At 40.1% G+C, this 19,089-nt stretch overlaps 1 protein-coding gene and 1 pseudogene across 2 annotated transcripts; one reads left to right on the top strand and one right to left on the bottom strand.

Annotated features, from left to right (window-relative positions):
* Positions 1-6,194: 6,194 nt before the first annotated feature.
* On the top strand, positions 6,195-19,089 carry DPY30 (dpy-30 histone methyltransferase complex regulatory subunit). Of its 2 annotated transcripts, none has more exons than XM_006080576.4 (5): positions 6,195-6,330; positions 6,569-6,640; positions 6,726-6,773; positions 16,606-16,748; positions 18,745-19,089. In XM_006080576.4, the coding sequence occupies exons 2-5, from the start codon at positions 6,605-6,607 to the stop codon at positions 18,815-18,817; spliced, it is 300 nt and encodes a 99-aa protein (XP_006080638.1). In that variant the 5' UTR covers positions 6,195-6,330; positions 6,569-6,604; the 3' UTR covers positions 18,818-19,089. The 2 variants fall into 2 exon arrangements, with proteins under 2 accessions (XP_006080638.1, XP_006080639.1); XM_006080577.4 differs by having other exon boundaries at positions 6,327-6,469.
* On the bottom strand, positions 12,338-14,944 carry LOC102408761 (annotated as a pseudogene).

Below are 19,089 nucleotides of genomic sequence, written 5' to 3'. Positions count from 1 at the left end.
GGGAGGGATTGGGGGCAGGAGGACAAGGGGATGACAGAGGATGAGATGGCTGGATGGCATCACTGACTCAATGGACGTAAGTCTGAGTGAACTCCGGGAGTTGGTGATGGACTGGGAGGTCTGGCGTGCTGCGATTCATGGGGTCGCAAAGAGTTGGACACGACTGAGTGACTGAACTGAGACAGCATATTAAAAAGCAGAGACATTACTTTGTCAATAAAGGTCCATCTAGTCAAGGCTATGGTTTTTCCAGTGGTCATGTATGGATGTGAGAGCTGGACTATAAAGAAAGCTGAGTGCTGAAAAATTGATACTTTTGAACTGTGGTGTTGGAGGAGACTCTTGAGAGTCCCTTGGACTGCAAGGAGATCCAACCACTCCATCCTAAAGGAGATCAGTCCTGGGTGTTCATTGGTAGGACTGATGTTGAAGCTGAAACTCCAATAGTTTGGCCACCTGATGCAAAGAGCTGACTCATTGGAAAAGACCCTGATGCTGGGAAAGATTGGGGGCAGGAGGAGAAGGGGATGACAGAGGATGAGATGGTTGGATGGCATCACCGACTCAATGGAAATGGGTTTGGGTGAACTCCGGGAGTTGGTGATGGACAGGGAGGCCTGGCATGCTGAAGTTCATGGGGTCTCCAAGAGTCGGACACGACTGAGTGACTGAACTGACTGTTGCTGTTATTAGTGGTGTTTCACCTGTTTGCTATTCATAGGCGTGATGGGGCTTTCTCTTTCTCTTCTGCATCAGGTGGTCCTCAGTGTGATTGGAGATGGCAGGGATGAGCATGTTCCTGGCCTTTTAATTTCAAAACAAATTTATGCCTTTGGTAAAAAACAAACAAACAAAAAAAACCCTCAATATTAAAGTTTGTAGAAAGCAACGACTTATTTACCTTCCACATTTTCACTCTCCACAGGTAACCACTATTAATAGTTTGTTGTATATCTCTCCAGGCTTTTTTCTATGCATATACAAGTATGTACATGCAAAAAAAAAATCTCACTACACAGATTTCCTACAACATGTGTTTTCAGACAGAATTATGTTGTGAATATTTTTAACATGCCAATAGCTATAGATGTAGATTTATATAGCTATGACAAATCTAGACATCATATTAAAAAGCAGACATCACTTTGCCAAACAAGGTGCATATAGTCAAAGCTATGGTTTTTCCACCAGTCATGTACAGATGTGAGAGTTGGACCATAAAGAAGGCTGTGTGCTGAAGAATCGATGCTTTTAAACTGTGGTCCTGGAGAAGACTCTTGACAGTCCCTTGGACTGCAAGGAGATCAAACTAGTCGATCCTAAAGGAAATAAACCCTGAATCTTTATTGGAAGGACTGATGCTCCAATGCTTTGGCCACCGGAGGTGAACAGTCCACTCACTGGAAAAGCCCCTGATGCTGGGAAAGATTGAGGGCAGGAGGAGAAGGGGATGACAGAGGATGAGATGGTTAGATAGCATCACCGACTCAATGGATGTGAAACTGAGCAAACCTCAGGAAACATTGGAGGCCAGAGGAGCCTGGCAGGCTATCGTCCAAGAAGTCACAAAGAGTTGGACATGACTTAGCAACTGAACAACAACAGCACCGTAGATCTACCTCATTCTTTTCAATGGCTGCACAGTAGTCCACTGTATTGAGATATCATAATTTAATCTATTCCCAATCTTCTCCTACTAAAAACTGTGGTATAGTATCTTTGTATCCTTGTGTTCTATGGGATAAAATCCCAGAAGTATAACTGCTGTGTCATTCTTTTGTCATTCCATTTCTTTTGTCGTAAGCTTGTAATGAGTATGAACTCCTTTCAGAATACACGATAGTGAATATTTTTTGGCTAACTCTTCAAATTCATTCCCTTTCTTTCCTCTTCCTAGTCATTCTAAGGTTTTCCCTTGGGAAAACCGCTCCTGTCCCATTGCATAGCCGTCATGCAATTCAGGTGGGATTAACTACCACCAGCTCATATCTGGTCCATCCAGGTCATGTCAGGTCTGAACCAAGATGGACGGGTCATAGTGGAGAGTTCTGACAAAATGTGGCCCACTGGAGAACGGAATGGGAAACCACTTCAGTATTCTTGCCTTGAGAACCCCATGAACAGTATGAAAAGGCAAAAAGATAGGACAGTGAAAGATGAACTCTCCAGGTCACTAGGTGCCCAATATGCTACTGGAGATCAGTGGAGAACTAACTCCAGAAAGAATGACGAGATGGAGCCAAAGCAAAAATAACACCCAGTTTTATGTGACTGGTAATGGAAGTAAAGACTGATGCTGTAAAGAGCAATATTGCATAGGAATCTGGAATGTTAGGCCCATGAATCAAGGCAAAATGGAAGTGGTCAAACAGGAGATGGCAACAGTGAACATTGACATTTTAGGAATCCGCGAACTAAAACGGACTGGAGTAGGTGAATTTAACTAAGTTCAGTTCCGTTCAGTTCAGTCGCTCAGTTGTGTCCGACTCTTTGAGACCCCATGAATTGCAGCATGCCAGGCCTCCCTATCCATCACCAACTCCCAGAGTTCACTCAAACTCATGTCCATCGAGTCGGTGATCCATCCAGCCATCTCATCCTCTGTCATCCCCTTCTTCTCCTGATCCCAATCTGTTCCAGCATCAGAGTCTTTTCCAATGAGTCAACGCTTCACATGAGGTGGCCAAAGTACTGGAGTTTCAGCTTTAGCATCATTCCTTCCAAAGAACACCCAGGACTGATCTCCTTTAGAATGGATTGGTTGGATCTCCTTTCAGTCCAAGGGACTCTCAAGAGTCTTCTCCAACACCACAGTTCAAAAGCATCAATTCTTCGGCGCTCAGCTTTCTTCACAGTCCAACTCTCACATCCATACATGACCACTGGAAAAACCATAGCCTTGATTAAACGGACCTTTGTTGGCAAGTAATGTTTCTGCTTTTGAATATGCTGTCTAGGTTTGGTCATAACTTTCCTTCCAAGGAGTAAGTGTCTTTTAATTTCATGGCTGCAATCACCATCTTCAGTGATTTTGGAGCCCCCCAAAATAAAGTCTGACACTGTTTCCACTGTTTCCCCATCTGTTTCCCATGAAGTGATGGGACCAGATGCCATGATCTTAGTTTTCTTAATGTTGAGCTTTAAGCTAACTTTTTCACTCTCCTCTTCATAGTAGTGGTTAAAGTCATGAACGCTAGAGCCAGAGTGTCTGAGTTTGAAAATCTGACTCCTCCACTTGCTAGCTATATGACTCTAAACAGTTACTCTTCCCATTATATCTACTACTGTGGGCAAGAATCCCTTAGAAGAAATGGAGTAGCCATCATAGTCAACAAAAGAGTCTGAAATGCAGTACTTGCATGCAATCTCAAAAACGACAGAATGATCTCTGTTCATTTCCAAGGTAAACCATTCAATATCACAGTAATCCAAGTCTATGCCCTGACCAGTAATGCTGAAAAAGCTGAAGTTGAATGGTTCTATGAAGACCACAAGACCTTCTAGAAGCAACACCCAAAAAAGATGTCCTTTTCATTATAGAGGACTGAAATGCAAAAGTTGGAAGTCAAGAAATACCTGGAGTAACAGGCAAATTTGGCCTTGGAGTACAGAATGAAGCAGGGCAAAGGCTAATAGAGTTTTGTGAAGAGAATGCCCTAGTCATAGCAAACACCCTCTTTCAACAATACAAGAGAAGACTCTACACATGGACATCACCAGATGGTCAATACCAAAATCTGATTATATTCTTTGCAGCCAAAGATGGAGAAGCTCTAAACAGTCAGCAAAAACAAGACTGGGAGCTGACTGTGGCTCAGATCATGAGCTCCTTATTGCCAAATTCAGACTTAAATTGAAAAAAAGTGGGGAAAACACTAGACCATTCAGGTATGACCTAAATCAAATCCCTTACGATTATACAGTGGGAGTGACAACTAGATTCAAGGGATTAGATCTGATAGACTGAGTGCCTGAAGAACTATGGATGGAGGTTGGTGACATTGTACAGGAGGCAGGGATCAAGACCAAGAAAAAGAAATGCAAAAAGGCAAAATGGTTGTCTGAGGAGGCCTTACAAATAGCTGAGAAAAGAAGAGAAGCTAAAGGCAAAGGAGAAAAGGAAAGATATACTTATTTGAATGGAGAGTTCCAAAGAATAGCAGGGAGAGATTAGAAAGCCTTCCTCAGAGATCAATGCAAAGAAACAGAGGAAAACAATAGAATGGGAAAGACTAGAGATCACTTCAACAAACTTAGAGATACCAGGGGAACATTTCATGCAAACATGGGCACAATAAAGGACAGAAATGGTATGGACCTAACAGAAGCAGAAGATATTAAGAGGTGGCAAGAATACACAGAAGAACTGTACAAAAAAGATCTTCACAACCCAGATAATCATGATGGTGTGATCACTCACCTAGAGCCAGACATCCTGGAATGCAAAGTCAAGTGGGCCTTAGGAATCATCACTACGAACAAAGCTAGTGTTGGTGATGGAATTCCAGTTGAGCTTATCAAATCCTAAAAGAGGATGCTGTGAAAGTGCTGCAGTCAGTATGCCAGCAAATTTGGAAAACTCAGCAGTGGCCACAGGACTGGAAAACGTCAGTTTTCATTCCAATCCCAAAGAAAGGCAATGCCAAAGAATGCTCAAACTACCACACAGTTGCACTCATCTCACATGCTTTCAAAGTAATGCTCAAAATTCTCCAAGCCAGGCTTCAACAGCATGTGAACTGTGAACTTAGATGTTTAAACTGGATTTAGAAAAGGCAGAGGAACCAGAGATCAAATTGCCAACATCCTCTGGATTATCAAAAAATCACAAGAGTTCCAGAAAAACATCTACTTCTGCATTATTGACTATGCCAAAGCCTTTGACTGTGTGGACCACAACAAACTGTGGAAAATTCTGCAAGAGATGGGAATAACAGACCACCTGACCTGTCTCCTGACAAATCAGTACGCAGGTCAGGAATCAGCAGTTAAAATTGGATATGGAACAACAGACTAGTTCCAAACTGCGAAAAGAGTACGTCAAGGCTATATATTGTCACCCTGATTATTTAACTTATATGCAGAGTACATCATGAGAAACACTGGGCTGGATGAAGCACAAACTGGAATCAAGATTGCCAGGAGAAATATCAACAACCTCAGATATGCATATGACACCACCCTTATGGCAGAAAGTGAAGAACTAAAGAGCCTCTTGATGAAAGTGAGAGTGAAAAAGTTGGCTTGAAACTCAACATTCAGAAAACCAAGTTCATGTCATCGGGTCCCATCACTTCATGGCAAATAAATGGGGAAACAGTGACAGACTTTATTTTTTTGGGGTCCCAAATCACTGCAGATGGTGACTGCAGGCATGAAATTAAAGACACTTGCTCCTTGGAAGAAAAGTTATGACCAACCTAGACAGCATATTAAAAAGCAGAGATATTACTTTGCCAACAAAGGTTCATCTAGTCAAAGCTTTAGTTTTTCCAGTAATCATCCATGGATGTGAGACTTGGATCATAAAGAAAGCTGAGTGCCGAAGAATTGATGCTTTTGAACTGTGGTGTTGGAGAAGACTCTTGAGAGTCTCTTGGACAGCAAGGAGATGCAAACAGTTCACCCTAAAGGAAATATCCTCAATATTCATTGGAAGGACTGATATTGAAGCTGAAACTCCAATACTTTGGCCGCCTGATGCGAAGAAGTGACTCATTTGAAAAGACCCTGGTGCTAGGAAAGATTGAAGGCAGTAGAAGGGGTGACAGAGGATGAGATGGCTGGATGGCATCACCCACTCAATGGACTTGAGTTTGAGCAAATTCTGGGGGTGGTGATGGACGACAGGGAGGCCTGGCGTGCTGTAGTCCATGGGGTCGCAAAGAGTCGGACACGACTAGCGACTGAACTGACTGAACTGATATTCTTTCCCGGCTTGTTGAATTTCGGTCTGAGATTTTTTCCGTAAGAATTATTCAGCAAGTTTTTTGGTTCCGCGAAGAAGAGCTTCGGCAGATTTCAGGCAGCACCGAGGGATGGCCGGGGCAAACCCCTGACAGCTGGTCTATTCACTAGGTCTGCAGATGGGGTGGCGGCTGCTCAGCGTAGGCAGGTCAAGGAACGATTGTTTCGCAGACTGCAGGTCACACCTTGGCCAGGACGCTGCTTATCGTAGACAGCACGTTATCTTTACAATCCGTACGGGCCCGGCCGTACAATTCTGCGCAGGCGCGGCAGTCGTGCGACATCCGCCACTTACGGCGGAAGCGGTTTGTGCTGGGAGTTGGCGCTGTGCAGGGCTCTTAAGAACGAACGGCTTGGGCGCGGGTAATCAGCTCCCTTTCCTCTTTTCCCCACCTCTTCTAGGTTTTTGGGAGTACTGCGGAGCTACCGGACCTGATGCGGGCGCCCGGTCGTGGACAGTCCCATCCTGCTCCTCTACAACTCGGGGTGCTCCCGCGCCCAGGTGGGGGTGAGGGGCGGGGTCGGGACTGGGTTGGGCTCCATCCTGGCGTCTTCATCTTAAAATCTCCCATGTAACTCACGGTTTTTCTTGTTTTCCAAGACTGGTATCCTGGGAGTGTGACTTGCAGGGTCCGCCATGGAGCCAGAGCAGATGCTGGAGGGACAGACGCAGGTACTAGGAGGCCCTGGATTTAGGGTGGCGGTGTGCAGTAAGGAAGAGTGGCTGATGCCTCTGTGACTTGTGTTTTGTTTTCTAGGTTGCAGAAAATCCCCACTCTGAATATGGTCTCACAGACAACGTCGAGGTAACTTGCCCAGTTCCTATGCCATATCTTTGCGTCTCTTAAGAGCTGCAGAAAACTTGGGATCCATTTTTGCCAGGTTGCTTTGCACAAGGGAAAACTTTATCATCATGAACCAAATAGTGTCAAATTATGGGCAGCTTATTTTATTAGCAGCAGTAATGCTTTGTGGTATGTAGACGTACGTATTAGTTGAGTCCAGGGGTTGAACTTTGAAAATGATATAGAGAAAGAAACATATATTACTAACGGAGATTGTCAGAATCGTTTTGCTTGGTGGTTGTTTATGTTTTGTTGGAATATTGCAGTGGAAAAACTGCACATTACAATGAAGAAACCCATTGTTTTTGTAGCAGATAGTGTGCTGGTGAAGTCAACATTTAGTCAAGGTTGATATCTTTGCAGAGTTCATTAGCAGGAGACAATGGAAGCTATAACACAGGTAGTAGACACTGTTTTTGCCTTACATGGTTAAATCTGAATTCAGAGAGTACATGTGCAAAACCGTATACAAAAGGAGTATACTTTTATAGAGCTTTTTCATTAAGTATTAAGAGGTTACTTTCTAAAGAAGAGGTTACTTTGTAAATGAATGCTAGAACAGTTGAATTAACCAGAGCTAGGTGGGATTTTTTTTTTTTGGCGGGGGAGGGGCGGGGGGGGGGCGGGGCGCGGGGGGGGGCGGGGAGGCAAGAATACTGGAGTGGGTTGCCATTCCCTTCTCCAGGAGATCTTCCTGACCCAGGGATTGAAGCCAGGTCTCTGGCATTGTAGGCAGACGCTTTACCGTCTGAGCCACCATGATATATTACGATATATGATTTTGAAAAAATGATTGCTATAATATGATTTGTGAAGATGAGTTACCATGAGAAAGAGACAAAGATAAAAGGATAAAAACACTGGGATGCATACAAGCACTGAGGCAGAGAAACACACAGACACCTTTATGGAATTTTCTCACCATGGTTAGTATGTTATAGAGGAACTGGCTTCCACCATCGCCGCAAAACAATCCCCAGGTTTCCAGGTGTTATTTTGGATTTACAGTGTAATGTCGAAAAATCTGAACCTTCAATCTGGGGATTTGTTTCCATCTCTGTGGTGAATGATCCGGAAATACTTCAAGCAGTGAGAGCTCCTTAGGGAAGACATTTGTTATGAATTATGGATGGGGGGCCGGAGAAGGCAATGGCACCCCACTCCAGTACTCTTGCCTGGAAAATCCCATGGACGGAGGAGCCTGGTGGGCTGCAGTCCACGGGGTCGCTAAGAGTCGGGCACGACTGAGCGACTTCACTTTCACGCATTGGAGAAGGAAATGGCAACCCACTCCAGTGTTCTTGCCTGGAGAATCCCAGGGACAGAGGAGCTTAGTGGGTTGCCGTCTGTGGGGTCGCACAGAGACGGACACGACTGAAGTGACTTAGCAGCAGCAGGTGGGATTGGTTAGGAATGTAGAGAAAGTGTGTGTTTTATGGGGGAAAGAAAGACATCAGTAATTACGTTTGGGTAAATGAGGGCAGGAGCATTTCCAAGTACAGTAATAATAGTAATAGCTACTAGTATTAGCGCTAAGGAACTTTTGTGTATTTTCCCTCTTGCAAGGCTCAGAGAAGTTGACTAACTTGTTTAAGTTAAACCTAGGCAGGCTGACATTTTTGAGGTGGGATTAAATTATATTGCTCATCTTGATCAACTCCAGAATTCCCTGTCATGTGGAGTGACTTCTCTGTGCCTGTAAATTGCCAGGATTATTTATTGGTTTGATAACAGGGTTAAGAGAATTTGAATCTTCATGATGCAATTTTTAATTGAGCTGCTATGCTGAATCAGATGAAGATACTCTATGCCACTTAGTGTTTTAGTCATTTAAGAGGATTGTTTTTAGGCATCAGTGCAGTCTTTTATTGTTGGTGCTTGTATAAGGAGGCAGAGCCATGATACAGGGATACCAAATACATTTTTTCAAACCTTCAGACCAATTTCCATAGTACAGTGAGAAAAAAGGAAAGTGGAGTGAATGAATGATGATGCTACATTATTTGGTGACTGGTTTTCTTGCTTCCATAATTTTGAAATGCCTGTTCTTTTATGAGTTAACGGTGATAGTAAAATAATAATTATGCTTGTTTGTTTGTGAGGTTTTACTTGGTTAAATAAAGTTAACAACCTATGTTAGTCCCTTCTTTCAATATGTTATTGTTAATTTACTTGTTTGTGATATCTCAAAGTCTGGAAATCACTGTTCTACAGCTGCTGCTTTTCTTTTTAGAAATTCATTTTTAGAATTCCATTTTATTTCGATTATTGACTTATAATTTTTTTGGTGGCTGCTTTAGGACTTGTACAGAAGTTTAACTTCCCACAATTTGCCTCCAAGTGGTATCATATCTTTTCATGTATGGTATAAGGACCTTACAACAGTATCTTTCCATTTTCTCTCTCCAGGCCTTTATACTGTTTTTATCACATATTATATTTCTGCATATGTTATAAACCCTTTAATTGATTGTTTTTATTTTCTCTTTAAAAAGTCAATTATCCTTTTTATTTAAAAAATTTTAAATTGTTTACTTCACATTATAGTTACTTTATTGCTCTAGAAAATTTTTAAAACCATCATATTACATAATGATAATGAGACTCTGCCCCCTCCACAATCAACTGAAATTAATGGGCTTCTCTAACTTCAGTCAGTTCAGTTCAGTCGCTCAGATGTGTCTGACTCTTCGCGACCCCATGAATCGCAGCACGCCAGGCCTCCCTGTCCATCACCAACTCCCGGAGTTCACTCAAACTCACGTCCATTGAGTCGGTGATGCCATCCAACCATCTCATCCTCTGTCATCTCCTCCTCTCGCCCCCAATCCCTCCCAGCATCAGGGTCTTTTCCAATGAGTCAACTCTTCGCATGAGGTGGCCAAAGTATCAGAGTTTCAGCTTTAGCATCAGTCCTTCCAATGAACACCCAGGACTGATCTCCTTTAGAATGGATTCGTTGGATCTCCTTGCAGTCCAAGGGACTTTCAAGAGTCATCTTCAACACCACAGTTCAAAAGCATCAATTCTTTGGCGCTCAGCTTTCTTCACAGTCCAACTCTCACATCCATACATGACCACTGGAAAAACCATAGCCTTGGCTAGATGGACCTTTGTTGGCAAAGTAATGTCTCTGCTTTTGAATATGCTATCTAGGTTGGTCATAACTTTCCTTCCAAGGAGTAAGCATATTTTAATTTCATGGCTGCAGTCACCATCTGCATTGATTTTGGAGCCCCAAAAAATAAAGTCAGCCACTGTTTCCACTGTTTCCCCATCTATTTGCCATGAAGTGATGGGACCAGATGCCATGATCTTCGTTGTCTGAATGTTGAGATTTAAGCCAACTTTTTCACTCTCCTCTTTCACTTTCATCAAGAGGCTTTTTAGTTACTCTTCACTTTTTGCCATAAGAGTGGTGTCATCTGCATGTCTGAGGTTATTGATATTTCTCCCGGCAATCTTGATTTCCAGCTTGTGCTTCCTCCAGCCCAGCGTTTCTCATGATGTACTCTGCATATAAGTCAAATAAACAGGGTGACAATATACAGCCTTGATGTACTCCTTTTCCTATTTGGAACCAGTCTGTTGTTCCATGTCCAGTTCTAACTGTTGCTTCCTGACCTGCATATAGGTTTCTCAAGAGGCAGGTCAGGTGGTCTGGTATTCCCATCTCTTTCAGAATTTTCCACAGTTTACTGTGATCCACACAGTCAAAGGCTTTGGCATAGTCAATAAAGCAGAAATAGATGTTTTTCTGGAACTCTGTTGCTTTTTTGATGATCCTCTGGATGTTGGCAATTTGATCTCTTGTTCCTCTGCCTTATCTAAAACCAGCTTGAACATCTGGAAGTTCATGGTTCACGTATTACTGAAGCCTGGCTTGGAGAATTTTGAGCATTACTTTACTAGCATGTGAGATGAGTGCAATTGTGCGGTAGTTTGAGCATTCTCTAACTTAGTAGATAAATATTTCAAAATTTCAAAAATAGCTGTCTACAGTTGAGCTATCAAGTAAGTATCACATTTCTGTGGATCAAAAAGTTGAATAAAAAGAAAACTGATGTTACTGATAAGTCCCTGAGTGTATTTGAGAAATCCAAGTTACATACACAGAAGAAAACTGGTTACAAAAACCATTACATTACTCAGTATTAACATTTTGCAGTGTTTTAAACAGCAGTAATAAAGATCAGAATGAATTTTATAAAGGAGTTGATGGAAGCTCAACAAATGTATTAAACATACAACTCAATCACAGTTGGATTATACATCCAATTCCCCGAAACTTATCTCTGCATTGCAAATTAGAAATGTACACTGTTTACCTCTTAATTCCTCCTCTGGCCCCATTCCCAATCAATAACCTTACCTATAAACCTTTCTGTTAAATCTTTTAAATCAGATTTGATGGGCGAGTATACATAATCTTCATTATTATTTTAGAACAGATACCAAGTTTAGTCATATGCTAAATCTTCAGTTACATGCCTTTCAAAAGGCATCTGCACTGCTGTAATTGTGAAAATTTAGGCCTAGGAAACTGAGAAAACGCTCAGTCAAGAATCTGATCTAAGTAATTGTGTAAACTACTAAAACCTGTGTGTGCACATTTCTAAAAAAAGGATTTCGTATTTGAGAAATGTTACTCAATGGGGCTCTGATAGGAAAACTGTCTTTTGACTACTGCTCTGTAATGTAAAATGCTAGGTGACCACAGATATTTACCCAGTTGGCTAACAAACAAGCTTACAGTGGGACCTTTTAAAAAAAATGTTTGAAGCCACAGAAATAATTATGAAAATAAAAATTTGGAGGATCATAGCATAAGATACATATAAAATTCCTATTATAGTGATACATCCAAAATAAATCTGTCCTAACCAAGTAGTACTTGGTTGGTTCAGAAAAAATTTGAAATTAAACACAGTGGGAAGTGTTTTTATTAAAATCACCCAAAATTACTGAATGCCAAAAGAATACTGTCTCAAAATATGCTGAATTTACACGTTAGTATTACCATAATCAACTCATGCCAGATACAAATTAAGGTTACCAATTAGATGAAAACAATTTTTAGAGCTATTTTTATAAGATAAATAGATGTACTTTATGATTAAGGCACACCAGTCTAAAGAATTTTTGATACATTGTCACAAGATTTAAACTTACTTAACCATTAACAATTGGAGAAGGAAATGGCAACCCACTCCAGTGTTCTTGCCTGGAGAATCCCAGGGACGGGGAGCCTGGTGGGCTGCTGTCTATGGGGTGGCATAGAGTCGGACACAACTGAAGCGACTTAGCAGCAGCAGCAGCAACCATTAACAACAGGTTACAATAAAGTTCCTCAGTGTTTAAAAGTTTGATTTAGCATTCTAGGAAAACGATTATTTTTCTTTTGAGATGTATTTATGTAAATTGCATTGAGGTCAGTTTTACACCTGGAATTAACTATCTCTAACAGAAGTACCAGCTGCTAATAATACTCATTTGTATTACATATAACTTAGCTGGATGGTAAACTATGCAACTGTTAGTGCTAGTCTGCTCATCAAAGCAATGCTCTGGAGACAAAGTCTTCTCACAAAACAGTGGGCAAGCAGGTTTCATTATTAGATATTCAACAACAGCCCTCAATTCGTTAATGTCCTCTACGATATGGATTTCTTTGAGAGTGGTATTGAGAAATCTATAGTATATAAAAAGCTGGAGCAAACTTTCTTGGCCACTAAAAAAGCATAAAAACTGTAGCAGGCATCAAGATTATTTAATGATAAGTATTGAATTTCAGAATATTCTGTTGATTAGTGCTTAATTTATGGGCGAGAGGTCTCAGTAGAGATAAACTATTTGAACCCTTTGTACTAAGTGCCTTTTTCCAGTATGTGGCAGCATGAAGCCAAGAAAATAACAAGACTGTGAGAATATTCATTGTAACTGGAGGAGTTGACAAAGATGAATGAATACAACAGGTAGCGCCAGCAGTCCCCTAACAAAGCCCAGGCCAGGAATGCTCTGCTTAACTGGAAGCGAAGTCATCTGGTACAGCCTCAGAGCGCTGGTCAGAGCACTCGCCAGCAAAGCAAGTTACTTGGTAACTTGCTTGGTAACAGCTTGCCGCTTCACACAACCCAGCAAGAGGCAGAACAAACAAACAGGACAGTAAACTGAACAAGCCAGAAAGCCACATTGTTGTCTTCCATTCACTGGCCATCAAGGATTGCACTGTGCCCGCCCCTGGGGGGCTGTTTGGGGAATGTATGCACTATGGGGGTCCCTCACATGTGTCTGGGAGGCTGTCTGGCACCAGCAAGATTTCCAGAAAGACCAGAGCAAAGGCGGAGCTGCAGAAAGAGGCCCAGCAGGGTCGACCTAACACCGCCTGCTCCAGGTGATTTCGGAGCCCGGAAGTGTTCCCTTCACTTCTGTCTAATTATGTCTTTAAAGGAGATTTAAACATTAAGAGGAAGGAGTCACGTTTATCCATCTAGTTATTATTTCTGGGTTCTCCGGCCTTCTGTGTAGATCCAGCGTCCCATCTGGCATCATTTCCCATCCTCCTGAAGGGTTTTCTTTAGTGTTTCTTGTGGTGGAGGTCTGCTGGTAAGGAATTCTTTAAGGTTGTGAATGTCTAAAAAGGTATAATTATTTTGCCCTTGTTCTGAGGCATATTTGCTGAGTGTAGATATGCTTCACTGTCTTCTGGCTGATGTTGTTTCTGATGAAAAGTGTTCTATCACTACTCTCTTGGCTCCTCCATGTTTAAATGCCTTCTCTTTGTGCTTTTAAGATTTTATTACTAGTTTTAGATAACTTGATTTTGATGTGTCTTGGCATAATTTTTTGTTTGTTTTAATGTTTCTTGTGCTTAGGATTGAGTTTCTTGGACCTTTGCATTTCGAATTTTAATGATATTTGAAAATTCAGACATGTCTTCAAATATTTTAAAGTATTTTGTTAGCTTAATTTATTCATTCTTTCCTCTGTCTTCTTTAACATATGGAATATAATAACTAGCTTAATGGCATTGCCAATGCTATCTGTATCATTTCTGAGTCTGTTTCTGTGAATTGGTTTTTCTCTTCATCGTGGGTGGTTTTTTCCTGCTTCTTGGTCTGTCTGGTAACTTTTACTGAAGGCTTTGCACTATGCACTTTGTTGGGTGCTGGTGCATTTTTTTTTATTTTTTATTTTTTTGCATTTCTTCAAACCTTGAGCTTTGTTCTGGGACATGGTCAAGTTATTTGATCCTTTTGAAGTTTGCCTTTAAGCTTTTTTAGATGGGACCAGATTAGCCTTTGGCAACCCACTCCAGTTTTCTTGCCTGGAGAATTCCATGGACAGAGGAGCCTACACTCCATGGGGTCACAAAGAGTCAGACAGGACTGAGTGACTAACCCACTAGCCTTTAGTTCATGCTTAATTTCTTCCTTGTGTATTCTGCCCAATGCTTCATGTATTATGAGGTTTTCATTCTAGGTCATAGGACCATGAACTACTCCTGGCCTGTGGAGCTCTGGGGATTGTGCCATGTGCTTCTTCCAAGTGGTTTTTTCTTCTGGCCTTGGGTAGTTCCCTCACACTCATGCTCCGACTAGTACGCACCTGAAAACTGGGAGAGGATCTCTTCGTCTCTTTCTGATCAACTCCCTTCTGTGAAACTGTCCTCTTAGCGCTCTGCAATTTCTAGTGCCCTTGGTCTCTCTGAATTTTCAACTCTGTCTTCTCATCTTGGGGAGACTGCAGGGCTCTGCTTGGTTCCTTCTTCCTGGGTATCACTGTAAGTTCTTTAGGCAGGATGCAGTAAGCGTGGCAATCATAGGATTCACCTCACTTTTTCCCATTTTTATGGTCACTGTTCTACACTCTTAAAAGCTTAATCTATTATGAGTATGTGTGTTAGTTTGGATATACATTTGACCCTTGAACAGCATAGGTTTGAACTGCGTGGGTCCACTTAAATGTGGATTTTTTTCCAATAGTAAATACTGTAGTACTGCGTGATTTCCAGTTGGTTGAACCCAAGGATGTAGAACTGTAGATACAGAACCACAGATATGGAGGAGCCAACTGTAAGTTACAGGTGGCTTTTTGGCTGGGCAGAACGGGTTGGTGCCCCAAACCTTCATGTTGTTCAGGGGTCAACTTAAATTTTTTTAGATTAATTTATGATTTGGACTTTACTAAAATTAAGCATTACAGTACATTGTAAGTATTTAGTGAATGTTTAAATGATATAAATGAGAGAACTTGTTAAGAACCTTATTATAGGATCTATTAGAGTTGCTTAGGTATTGGTGTTTTTTGTTAAGGTATTGGGATGTCATGTAAATAACTAGTTTTTATCATATATTTGTTGAAATGTACTGATGAACAAGAGTTTCTTAATTCATGGGCAAATAGCTATTCCATTCATTAGCATATATAATTTTTATTGAGTCCAAAAATTAGACTGAAAAATCATAAGCAAAACTAGACAAGTTATCTGATAGTTCTGGCAAATGTTTTGAAAAGCATGGTAAGTATGTTATATGCTTAAAGTTTTTTCTCAGTTTTTACAAAATAAAAAATTTTATTTAAAAAAATTAAGTATAGAAAAATTGTTTTTATAATTATTGACTCATTTATATCCATTCCAATATGATTGGAACAAAAGTTCTTTAAATAAAAGTGCTCTTAATAGTGTTTTGACTTTTGAGATAGCAACTTATTTCTAAACTTCTGAAATGGTAGATTTTCAGAAGGCTCAGCTTTTTAGTAAAGCAGTTTTTGATACTCTGGATATCAGATGAATCTATATGAAAGGCCTGAATTTTCTCATGGGGATTCTTAGTCAAGGAAGTATAAGTCATCATTTTCTAAACATTATTTAAATATCACAGTAATGATCTTTCCCGTGTTAGTCATTTCTTCTGTTTTTTGGCTATTTTTACTTAATATTTTTTCTTAAATTTACTTAAAAAAAATCAGATGCATTTATTTTAAAAAGAAACATAAATGGAAAAGCATTCTCATTGTGGTAGAGGTAACCATAAAAATGAAAACAGGGAATACAAAACAGACTACAAAACAGAAGTAATATATTTTAGCTCTGTTGCCTGTTGAAGCCTCTGAGCCTGAAACCTGTTCCCTGTCTAAGGAGGGAGGTTAGCAAGTGTTACAGAAGTGTTAGAGACATGTTAGGATCAAACTGAGACTTTGTCCTTGATATTATCTGTCATGAAAAAATTGAAACAGAACTAGTTTTCTCACTGTGATTCAGTGCTGCTGCTGCTGCTGCTGCTAAGTCGCTTCAGTCGTGTCCGACTCTGTGCGACCCCATAGACGGCAGCCCACCAGGCTCCCCTGTCTCTGGGATTCTCCAGGCAAGAACACTGGAGTGGGTTGCCATTTCCTTCTCCAGTGCATGAAAGTGAGAAGTGAAAGTGAAGTTGCTCAGTCCTGTCCGACTCTTCGCGACCCCATGGACTGCAGCCTACCAGGCCCCTCCGTCCATGGGATTTCCCAGGCAAGAGTACTGGAGTGGGTGCCATTGCCTACTTTGTGTCATGTCCAGATTTTTTTGAAGCACACTGTAAGAAGGTATTCTCTAAGAAAAAGTACTTATTTTTGCTCCTAAAAAAGGCAAAGAGAGAAAGTAAGTGTAGCATCTGGAGATACGACATTAAAAGGATGAGATATTATAGTGCCTTCAGAAAATTCTTGAATGACATTTAGAAATGGGTCTGATTTTATTTTGGCAGAGAGATTTGCAGTTTTAATATTTATGCATTTTTTTTTAATTCTCTAGAGGATAGTAGAAAATGAGAAAATTAATGCAGAAAAGTCATCAAAACAGAAAGTGGATCTCCAGTCTTTGCCAACTCGTGCCTATCTGGATCAGACAGTTGTGCCTATCTTATTACAAGGACTTGCTGTACTTGCGAAGGAAAGGTAAGATAATAGTGTCTGTCTGCAAATGGGCTTACCAGAGAAAGCAAAATAAAAACTTCCCTGGTTGAAATACCATTAATTATGTGTATTTATTTTTTTACTGTATAAGGAACTTATAGATACTAAAGATTTTTTAAAAAGAAGTCAGATATAACCTCAGTTCAGACATTTTATTTTTCTACTAGTCTTAGATCCTATGTGCATATTTGTAATCATGGTATACATGTAATTTTATATCTCGTTTTTGAACATTTAGGTTCAATTTCCTTTATTTTTGTTGGTCACCAGGTAGTTTATCTGCTTTCATTTCCTTTTGTTTTTGTTTAATTACTTCCTTATGATGAACACCCAAGAGTTGGTTTACTATTTCAAATGGCATGACTATTTTTATGGTGTTTGACCCATAATAATATGTTTCCATTGAAAAGTTTATCCTTAAGAGTCTTCCAGTGTCATCATAGCCTTAGCTACATGTGTATTATAAACTTTTTTTTACCAAGTTGTTTTAATTTACATTTTTTTGTTAGCAAGATTACAATTTTTTCTCTGTCCTATACATATTTTTTGCCTGGTAAGTCTACCTAAATTATTTTTGTATAAGTAAATCAATAAGAAAATTTTTTTTGTAAGTTACATTAGTCGATATTTATTGGGTGTAACTGGCTTCCAGGTGGCGCAGTGGTAAAGAACCTTCCCACCAGTGCAGGAAAAATGGGAGATGTGGGTTCAGTCCCTGAGTGGGGAAGATCCCCTGGAGAAGGAAATGGCAATCCACTCCAGTATTCTTGCTTGGATATTTTTCTCAAAAGACTAATAATGAACACTGTAAAAGAAGGCCAGTATATTGGAAATTCTAAATAGTACTTTAAAGTCTAGAAGAATAAAATTTGAAAAAGTTTTAAAGTAATATTCTATTAATAAATGCAAGTTTTTGCATTTATTGTAAGGCCTTTTAGCAAAATAATCCCTCAAATTATTATGTAACAAGTATTGTCTCTGTCTGCTGCTGCTGCTGCTAAGTCACTTCAGTTATGTCCAACTCTGTGCGACTACATAGACAGCAGCCCACCAGGCTCCCCCGTCCCTGGGATTCTCCAGGCAAGAACACTGGAGTGGGCTGCCGTTTCCTTCTCCAATGCATGAAAGTGAAAAGTGAAAGTGAAGTGGCTCAGTCATGTCCGACTCCTAGCGACCCCATGGACTGCAGCCTACCAGGCTCCTCTGTCCATGGGATTTTCCAGGCAAGAGTACTGGAGTGGGTTGCCATTGCCTTCTCCATGTCTCTGTCTAGTTAGTTCAAAAGGCTGTTTAAAGTGCTAAGAGAATGTTTAGAGATTATTGTAAATCAGTTCTAAATATGCTTTTTTATAATAGAATTTAAAATAGATGTTCCCCCAACTTTTCATTTTTGGACCTGTTTTATCAGCAAAAAGAACATATGTAAAGGTGATAAATGTGAAATAACATTTTATTAAAATTTTTTTCCAGTTTTATTGAGAAAAACATAGACATACATCACTGTTTAAAGTATACAGCTTGGTGGTTTACCACATAGGTTTAGTTAACATCCATTATCTCATATATAGATACAGTGGAAAAAAAAGAAAACATCTTTTTGTTATGAGAACTCTTAGGATCTACTCTTTTAACAACTTTCTTGTATATCACATAGCAGTGTCAGCTATGGTCATGTTGCATATTACATCCTTTGTACTTATAATTGGAGTTTTGTACCTTTTGAGCGCCTTCTTTCAGCTCCCTCTCCTACCTGCTGCTTAATTTTAAAATATGTTTAAGGGACTTCCTGGCAATCCAGTGGGTTAAGACTCTGTGCTTCCACTGCAGGGGCACAGGTTCAATGCCTAGTCCAGGAACTAAGATCTTGTCTCCCATATGGCGCAGCCAAAAAAAAAAAAAAGAAAAGATTTTATGGAACAATACATTTAACACATCTAGAATGTAAATTTCTAAAATTTGGATTTCTTTTCCCTTACAGACCACCAAATCCCATTGAATTTCTAGCATCATATCTTTTAAAAAACAAGGCACAGTTTGAAGATCGAAACTGACTTATTGGGAAGAACAGAAAAATTTGGTTTCTACTGTAGATTTACATGATTAAGAGGCAGCTTTAATTGCCATGATTTCCCCCCAACCCCTTTTTGGAAGAATAAGAACCTTCAGGACAACAGAACTTATTTCGGAGTTGCAGAAGAAGACATCATTTCCCTTACTGATTTAATCACAAACTTATTTAATAAATGTGTTCCATGCAATTTTTTTCAGATTGTCTTTAACTTTGTTTTTAAAATGACCTTCAAAATAAACTGTTAAAACATCA

This window comes from Bubalus bubalis, chromosome 12 (assembly GCF_019923935.1).
Source record: "Bubalus bubalis isolate 160015118507 breed Murrah chromosome 12, NDDB_SH_1, whole genome shotgun sequence".
Classification (NCBI taxonomy): Eukaryota; Metazoa; Chordata; class Mammalia; order Artiodactyla; family Bovidae; genus Bubalus; species Bubalus bubalis.
The sequence above is the reverse complement of the archived record's forward strand: the minus strand, read 5'-3'. Positions and strand labels throughout refer to the sequence as shown.

Excerpts from the sequence above, each read along its gene's own strand:
- DPY30 (XM_006080576.4), top strand. The coding sequence starts at position 6,605 with ATGGAGCCAGAGCAGATGCTGGAGGGACAGACGCAG. Across the intron at positions 6,641-6,725 it reads TGCTGGAGGGACAGACGCAG|GTTGCAGAAAATCCCCACTC; the intron begins GTACTAGGAGGC and ends TTTGTTTTCTAG. Across the intron at positions 6,774-16,605 it reads GTCTCACAGACAACGTCGAG|AGGATAGTAGAAAATGAGAA; the intron begins GTAACTTGCCCA and ends TTAATTCTCTAG.